General features: G+C 44.0%; 1 protein-coding gene across 2 annotated transcripts; it reads right to left on the minus strand.

The window, feature by feature from the left end:
- Positions 1-937: 937 nt before the first annotated feature.
- LOC124700034 (homeobox protein knotted-1-like 4) lies at positions 938-6,340 on the minus strand. 2 transcript variants are annotated; one of them, XM_047232235.1, is made up of 5 exons: positions 6,033-6,340; positions 5,820-5,939; positions 5,595-5,706; positions 1,604-1,857; positions 938-1,397 (listed from the first exon to the last, which is right to left on the minus strand). In XM_047232235.1, the coding sequence occupies exons 1-5, from the start codon at positions 6,282-6,284 to the stop codon at positions 1,239-1,241; spliced, it is 897 nt and encodes a 298-aa protein (XP_047088191.1). In that variant the 5' UTR covers positions 6,285-6,340; the 3' UTR covers positions 938-1,238. The 2 variants fall into 2 exon arrangements, with proteins under 2 accessions (XP_047088191.1, XP_047088190.1); XM_047232234.1 differs by having other exon boundaries at positions 1,604-1,860.
- Between the last annotated feature and the right edge of the window lie 1,892 nt (positions 6,341-8,232).

Here is an 8,232-nt window from a genome sequence, read left to right on the forward strand (position 1 = left end):
ACATATATTTTGCTATCACTTGTGTTACATATATCTTGTGCCTATCTTGCTTAGCTTGAGTTGTTGTTGCACTTAATTGAGCCTACCAAATTTAGATTTTGTGCTTGTAAACTAAACGTTAGTTTAATTCCATATTCTTACAAGGCAAATCCATAATAGCTTTTAAAACGTGGGGTTGGTATTTGCCTGGTGAATACCCTTAGCTTTTGTTTTTTGAGAGAAACATGTTCCGCTTCTGCATTTATCGTTATGGATAACAAGAGGTTGTGTTCATCTCCCAATAGAGAGAAGAGGGAGTTCCACATTTCAAAAACAAACTATTTGATTCCTCATGGCGAAATGCCTTATTGTTTTCTAGAGCAGTTTCAAATTTAGATTTGACAAGCAAAATTTATGGACTGCGGCGTTTTTGCTCCCAAGAACATATGCTCCTGATTTTTAAAATGGATTTTAAACATATTTTCAAATGTTAAAAAAATCCAACTAAAAATGTCACACACACTTCTTTATGTTCTGCTCGCAAAGTTGTTTCACAAAAAAATTTGGGCTCAAAAAGCAATTCACAAGGACATTTTCTTATCTATTTTGCACAACACATAAAAAATTTCTTTTTGCGAAACTTGACGTGCGCGTATAGAAGTCGTCCTGTACGATTGAATTTTTTGTTCATAATTTTTTTAACATTTTAAAATGCGTTTTTTTGATAGCAGGAGCATATGCACCTCGATCAAATTTGGATTTCTGCTGCATACTAAGCCTAATTTCCCCCACACAAATGCCACACTGGCTAGCCCTCTTGAAGATGAACAAATTGTGTCTTGTCTCCTGACTCCTGTCTCATGCGCTTCCTCCCCTACACCTTTCGTCAATAATACATGTGCACCAGGACCCTGTGAGTCTGTGACCTAGACTTTTTTTTGCGCGAATGACGGAGTTAGAATGAAAAGGACCAAAAGGTTTTTATACAACTCACACATTCACGTCTATGATGTGTGTCAACGGCCTGTTACAGTTGCATCCGATGCCATGTTCAGTGTGATGGACTAGCCTCGTTATTTAGTTGAGGATTACATTTGCTTCTCGATTATTACACATTATCACTTCTCTCTCTTTTTTTGGGTGAGAGAGACATATGTATGTGTGTGTGTGTGTAATGGGAGCACACCACGCGGATATTGATCACCGTATTAACGGCCCACCTTCGGTATACCCGTTTCGTCCGGTGAAGCACTGCCCTTCTATAAGGTCGAAGCACCATTGATGTGCTGCAACCTGCCTTGCACGCCCACGTTCAGAGGCGTCGGCCTCCAGTGGCGCTTCCGCTGGTTGATGAACCAGTTGCTTATCTGCTTCGTGTCGAGCCCCGTCGACTCAGCCAACACATGCTTCTCTAATTCCTGAAATGCACACCAGTTACATGTTCAAAAAAAAATAAACTGATCACTCTCGTGGAGCGACAATGCCACCTCCCTCATTCCCTTCTACGTACGCTTTTTTTTTCAGAAATGGAAAACGGAGCCCCGGCCTCTCCATAGAGTGATGCGACAGCCTTTCCCTTCTATGGACGTGAATGATCTAGTTTTACCAAATTCCTAGCACGTACCGATGGGTAGGGCCATATGTGGTGCAGCTGCCACCAGCGCAGAAGCTTCTGGCGCGCGTCCCTCGGCAGCCTGCCGTTCTTCTTCTTCCCGGCGACCTCCCTCCATAGCCTTCTCAGGTAGCCGCTGTGCTTGTCCAGGACCTGGTTCGTCAGCTCCTTACCCTCACCGGCAGGGCTGGTGATCGGCAGGCCAGCGACGCCGCGGGTCTCCTGCTTATTTTCGCAAGACCATCCGCACTCGCAGCCGTTGCCATCTGCTTAAAATACGGCTATCACAACGTTAGAATTGTGCAGCTGAACTACAAGCTTCAGATCAGAAATACAGTTGCTCTAGTTTCTGAGTTGTGATTTGTGAACGATCTGAAATCCTTAAAGAAGGTAACACATGCTGCATTGCTGCGTAGCATGCAAACAATCCAACAACATGCATAGACATGTGCTGACTCTGGTAAAAAGAATAACCAATATATTTTAACTTTCTAAACTGTGGTTAATGGCTTAGTGCTGCACATGCATGTAACCACCAAATGACCAGAAAACATCACGCCACATATCCCCACCAGTCCCACTGTACCAGCACACCTTTCAACAGTAAACTGATCATTGTGTCCTCTAGATCAAGCTAATAAATCCTTTGTCTAATAATGCAGACATAAAAGGGTTAGCTAGGGACATAATCCGGCGTACGGCCATCGGCAGAGAACATTTCAGTCGGACGTTCACATGTCCTTGGATGCATACGTGGAGAGCTCGCAGCCACAGCGACTATGCTGGAAGACAGCAAGAGGGGAGTAATTCTTTTTTAGCTCATTCTGCATGTAGCTCTATATTTCCAAAGCATGAAAAACGGCATTTAAAAGAGAATCTGAAAACAAATTTAGATGTAGAACATATTGTTTTGTGTACGACCAGTCAAAATATGAAACTTAAGATAACTTACAGATTTTTTTTAGATACCTTACAGATTTGGAGGTTAGAAATTTTTCAACATTCACTACTACTATAGATGTCATAATTTATCATTTGTTAATATAAGGTATTTTGAGTTGTGGGTACATTGAGCTCTTTGGATAGTTCATGACGAACGATGAACAATGACAATTTTTGATACTTTTCTGATGTAGATACTTTTCTGCGAAGAAGAGAGACGATTTGCAAAACCCATCTAGGTTCGGTTTCTTCTCCGGCGACCTCGCCAGTCTGCTCCACCTCTAATGGCCTTAGGGCCTTGGAGGGATGGCGGGACATAGCCCCTCGCCAGCGGGAGTGCTCTCGTTCTTTTCAGGTTTCTTTTTCAGTATCTTCTTCAGTATGATGAGACGGCGGTTACAGTCTGATGGTAGCCAGCGAAGGGTGCGTTGAGTTTTGTTTACGGCGAATCTCCTGGAGTCTGGTTCGTCTTCATGTTCGTCAGTTAGGTTATAGGTTTGGCTCTTCCGATCTACGTTTCTCATCTTTGGCGTTGGTTGTTGCTCTGCTTCGTCGGGTTTTTTAGGCCTTCAGTACGACGACTTCCTGTCCTTTGACTATAAGAAGCTCTATGACAAGTTTTGCCCGACTCTGGTGATGGATGGGCGAGAACGGCGGCACGTCTTTGGCTCGCTCCGGTGCTTGTAGTTTTCATTAGGTGGTCCAAAGATCTATTTGTAATTTTTATCACCATAGGCGTTCTTTGGATGATTAATAGATTGGCGGTCTTTTTGGAAAAAAAAAGCTTGACCCGCTTGGACCGAGAGTAACTTTTGCATTCTCCCTGGTATATCTAGGACAATCCTTGAGCTAAATTCGGGGGAGCACAAAAAAATTACTGACAATCCAAACATGCCCTTACGGTTACTTGGTCCATGTTTGATTGAGGTTGGGTGGTTAGAAGGGTGGTTGTACCCCCAGCCCACCAGAGTTTAAACCCCAGGTTTGACATTTGTGTGTCTCATAAAGGCGGAATATTTATTCAGTGAGAGATGACGTTTCCGTCGACAGCGAGGCGCCTGTGGTGACTTCATCAATTTCAAGATCCAATCCGCTGGCTCAGTCTTCCGGATGTGCTCATAGGGGTAGGGTGTGCGTGTGTGCGTTCATAGGGGTGAGTGTATGTGAGCGTCTGTGTTTATACTGTGTTTCTAAAAAAAAAAGTTTGGCAGCGGCTAGCGGTTTGGCATCTCTACGCTGCTGAAAGTATGTTATTATGCACTTCCAGATCCGAAAAGTGTCTTTGGCTCATGGGCACCAGTGCTTCTGTTGTTTTTATTTGGAGATTTGAAATATGCACACCCAGATCCACACGTTTGTTATTTTTATGTAGCCCATAATTTTTTGTATTTGAAACTGAAATTTTGTACGTTTATGGGACAATTCATGGGCTTGTTTTTTTTTCTCTAATTTGTTTAAAACACATAAATATGATTTTTATTTTTTCTAAAATAGCAGGCTGGTGCCCAGGAGCACCAAATCTCTGTCCCTTCTAGACCTGCTTACTAAAATAACTTAGCCAAAGGAAAACATTGGGGTCATCTTTTTCCTCTTTCTTGGTTGAGGCACACCGGATCTTGTCTACTGAGTGTGTGACTCTCCAAAAAGATCTTCACCGGTAGGCGGTAATTAACCCGGGATATACCTTTATGATTTCTTACGGCATTTCGTCCAAAAGTGGTAGTGATATATTTTATGAGCTTTAATAGAGTTGGTTTTACATGTCGCAATGGAGGTTTTGTGCATTGTGAGAAGCTTACCATGGTCACTAAGACCGTGCTTAGTCTCTTAACATATTTTTTCCATCTCTAATAGAGTTGGTTTTGCGTTAGAAATTTGAGACTTCTAATTAGGCACGATATTCGTTGCCCTGCATAGAACATATAACTAATGTGGAATGCCTAAATCTGCTCCGAACACATCGCCTCTTAACACGTTATCATAGGATATGATATATTATTTTTATTAGAGACATTTGCCTCATTGTATATTGTATTTTAAATATGTTGAGTATTTATAAGGAAATGCCAAATTTTCTTAGCAGTGGATGGGTCTAATTTTAAAAGTATATATATGGTAATTATAATGGACGTGCACGATTGGAACCTGGGTGCGGGGCGCACCCAGTTTTCCAAAAAATGAAAAAACGCTATTTAAAAGTTTCAAAAAAATGTGAAGTAAAATTTTGCATGTACATATTATGTTGATACTTACTCGTGTGCGTTTTCACGAAAAAATATCATTGTATGTCGCCTACACGAAAATGACAAAATGCAAATTTATATCCGTGTGAATAGTATAATTCCTATTCACTAGTTTCATTTTGGGCATTTTGTTATTTTTGTGTAGGCCACATACGATGATATTTTTTCGTGAAAACGCACACGAGTAAGTATCAACATAATATGTACATGCAAAATTTTACTTCACATTTTTTTAAATTTTAAATAGCATTTTTTTGAATTTCTCATAACTGGGGTGCGCGCGTACCCAGGTTCCGTTTGGCATTTCCGAATTATAATACTCTTTCTATTTCATAATTCCTACCACAGGTTTAGACGTATCTATGAATGAAAGGTGTCTAGATACATCGAACCCAGCGATAAAAATTATGAAAGGAAGGGAGTACATGATATGACAACGTGTTGAGACGCCTTAGCTAAAAAAAAAATGTCCCGGTAGAGCATTGGTAGCATCCTAAAGTGGCATTTGTTTCATTCTTAAATGGCAAATAAGCATGCCTGCTACTACTCTTTTAATAATACTCCCTCCGTTCCTTTTTAATTGACTCGAATTTAGTACAAACTTGTACTAAATCTGAGTCAATTAAAAAAGAACGGAGGGAGTATGTGGTTGTATTCGTCAATTGATGCAGAGCTAGAGGATTATCCTCCTTTTGGGGAAAAAAGTATTTACTCCTAGCTAGGATACATGCAAGAAGCTGCAACTGCCTGCTGTTTTAAACTACCAGACCAAAAAGGCAAGTTCTTAAGAATAACCCAGTGTAATTAAGCATGCAGACCTAGTGCAATCGAGTCGATGTGAGCCTGCATGCTCATGAAGAACTCATTGGCTTCTTGGATCTGTCCCGTGAGTTCCTGACTGTACGTCACCAACGCATCCCGGTATGTCTCCTGCACATATATATAACGCAAACAAAGGTATATGTATACATATAAATTCATATATTCATGCACCTACATATATGCTTGATTGTTCAGGTAAGCATATATATGTTGCATGTTACCATGAACTGGTCGAGCTCTGGGTCTGCAGGCTGTTCCTGCGCCTGGGTGTCATCTGAATTTGACTCGAGCTCGTCGGCGAGAGACGAGAGCCGACCAACAATTTCCGGCGGCGCTCCGACCTTAAGAGCAAATTGTTGGGATCTAAAGGCAGAGAACAGATAACAAGTGTACTATCGGGAACATCACGCAGCAAGATTTACCTACGTACTTACTTTTCGGCAGTCTATGAAGGCCCTGAGGAGATCCGGGTAGAGAGGGTGCGACATGATCCTGGCTTTCATTGTGTCGGATCCCAATCCCATGGTGCGGTAGCTGGACTTTCTGCCAGGCTCAGTGGCAGGGAACGGTGCAGCCGGCGGCATTTCCGGTGGCGAGGTGGATATGGAGGCTGTATGATCGAAGGCGAAGATGGAGGCAACCATTGCGGCATTGGGGCCGCTCCCAGGAAGATGGAGCTGATCCATGCGAGCTTTTCCGTCCGGACACTCGGCGAGGGTTAGTTGGGAGGACGAGGTGGCATATTAGGGCAAGGGGAATGTGTCTATCTTATTTCCTTTGATTAGGGACTGATTCAAGCGTGTGCGCGTGGGCACGCGTGGGTATATGTGTGTGGTTCACTGTTACTATCTGGAAGGCACACAGTAGCTAGACAGTCATATGGGTGGACAAAGAGTGTCCAATAATGGAAGAGAACGATTGTTTTCCTCTTTTAGAAAAAAAAAGGGGACATTGTGGTCGTTGTTAAGTGCGCTGTTCATGAAGCTTACGTTGTGCTGTCATCAGCAATCTTGAACTTCCAGCTAGGTTTCTTGTTTCTAAAATTGTTCTTGGTATACTTAGATAGCTCACGCAAATTCAGTAAGCATATATCGATGAGCGTCCTCATACGATCGGATCCACCACGTCAAAGTATTTGATCCCAACAACAGGCCTATGGGCGCTCTGTACGGAAAAAATAGCCTCCATTGGTGGTTTCTATGGTCTAAAATTTTCAATAATTTGTCTGACACTCCCATGCCAGTCCCATGCTAGACTCGAGCCATCGGTGAAAAGACACGGATGCCGTCTAGAAAGGGTGAGTAGGCGGTTTAAAACTTTTTACGAATATGGTTTAATAAATACGGAATAAAACTAGCATTTAATTTATCAAGCACAAAACCTATATAACTAGGGTTCATCTATGTGCACCAACAACTTATGCTAATCAATACAACCAACCGTGTAAGAGCATCTCTAGCAGAGCCGTAAAAGGCCCAAAACCGAAAAATAACCGCCAGTTTACGGGTTCGGGCCGAAAAAGGGCGCCGATCAGTGACCGTAAACGAGCCAAAACTGAAAATATTTTTTCGGTTTTCGTTCGGTTCGCTCCGTCGGTCTGTATTTGTAGGGGTCGAAAAGTCGAACCGAAGCTAAACTGAATTCCTAGTCACGTTTTGGTAGGCTGAATCTTCAGCTCCAAACAGTGCGGTTCCGTCGGAGGAGTTCCGGAATAGGACCCAAATCCGGCAAAATCCGGCCAGGGCGGCGCGGGTCCGGCGCCGGCGACGGTCGGCGACGGCGTGGCGGCGCTGGCGCGAAGCCGACGCTGGGGCAACGGCTGGGCGGCGCGGGGCCAGAGCCGGGCGACGCACGGTCGGCGCGGAGGAGCGGCGGCGGGCGACGCGGGGGTGGCGCACGGCCGGCACGGGGCGGGGTGGCGCACGGCTGGCGGACGGCCGGCGCACGGCCGGCGCGAGGGCGGCGGGAGAGCGGCGCCGGGCGATGCGGGGGCGGTCGGAGGGCGGCGGGGGGCGGCGCACGGCCGGGGCACTGCCACGCGGCGGCGGCAGGGGCGGCGCGGGTGCAGCGGCTGGGCAGCGCGAGTGCAGCGGCTGGGCACGTGGGTGCTGGAAGAAGAAGGAAGGAAGGGAAAAAGGAAAAAAAAGACTAACATGTGCGTCCAATAGCATATTTTGGAATATGCTTTTTTACAGTTTTAGTTTACGGGTTCTGATCTGCGCCGGCTTTTTTTCGACCCGTAAACGCGAGTTCAGTGGCCTGAACTCGCGTTTTACGGTTTGCATTTTTACGGGCTCTATTAGAGATGCTCTAATAGCAAGATATATAACTTCAAGCACACGAAGACTATCACAAAGTAAAGTGCATAAGTAAAGTAAAGAGCTCGGGAATAGGAATAATCCCAATTTCAGCTATTGAGTTGAAGGCACGGGTAGCTAGCTACTCGTGTGCACTATTAGTTCCCTTGAGTGTTGCAAAAATATTATTAAAGATCATTCATGACTCTTAATTGGAAACTATCGTTGGAATTCAAATATATGACTTCTAAGTCTTGGCACTGACTCCTTACTATTGGATTAATTTTCTTGAAAGGCAAAGAATATATAGTAAGTGTTTTGATAGTTTTGATCTATT

The sequence above is a fragment of the Lolium rigidum genome, chromosome 3 (assembly GCF_022539505.1).
Source record: "Lolium rigidum isolate FL_2022 chromosome 3, APGP_CSIRO_Lrig_0.1, whole genome shotgun sequence".
Classification (NCBI taxonomy): Eukaryota; Viridiplantae; Streptophyta; class Magnoliopsida; order Poales; family Poaceae; genus Lolium; species Lolium rigidum.

Bases quoted from the DNA above. Each gene is read 5' to 3' on its own strand.
- LOC124700034 (XM_047232234.1), bottom strand. From the start codon at position 6,284: ATGGATCAGCTCCATCTTCCTGGGAGCGGCCCCAATGCCGCAATGGTT. The intron at 5,940-6,032 runs GTAAGTACGTAG...TTTGCTCTTAAG, and splicing joins CCTTCATAGACTGCCGAAAA to GTCGGAGCGCCGCCGGAAAT. The intron at 5,707-5,819 runs GTAACATGCAAC...ATATATGTGCAG, and splicing joins CAGAGCTCGACCAGTTCATG to GAGACATACCGGGATGCGTT.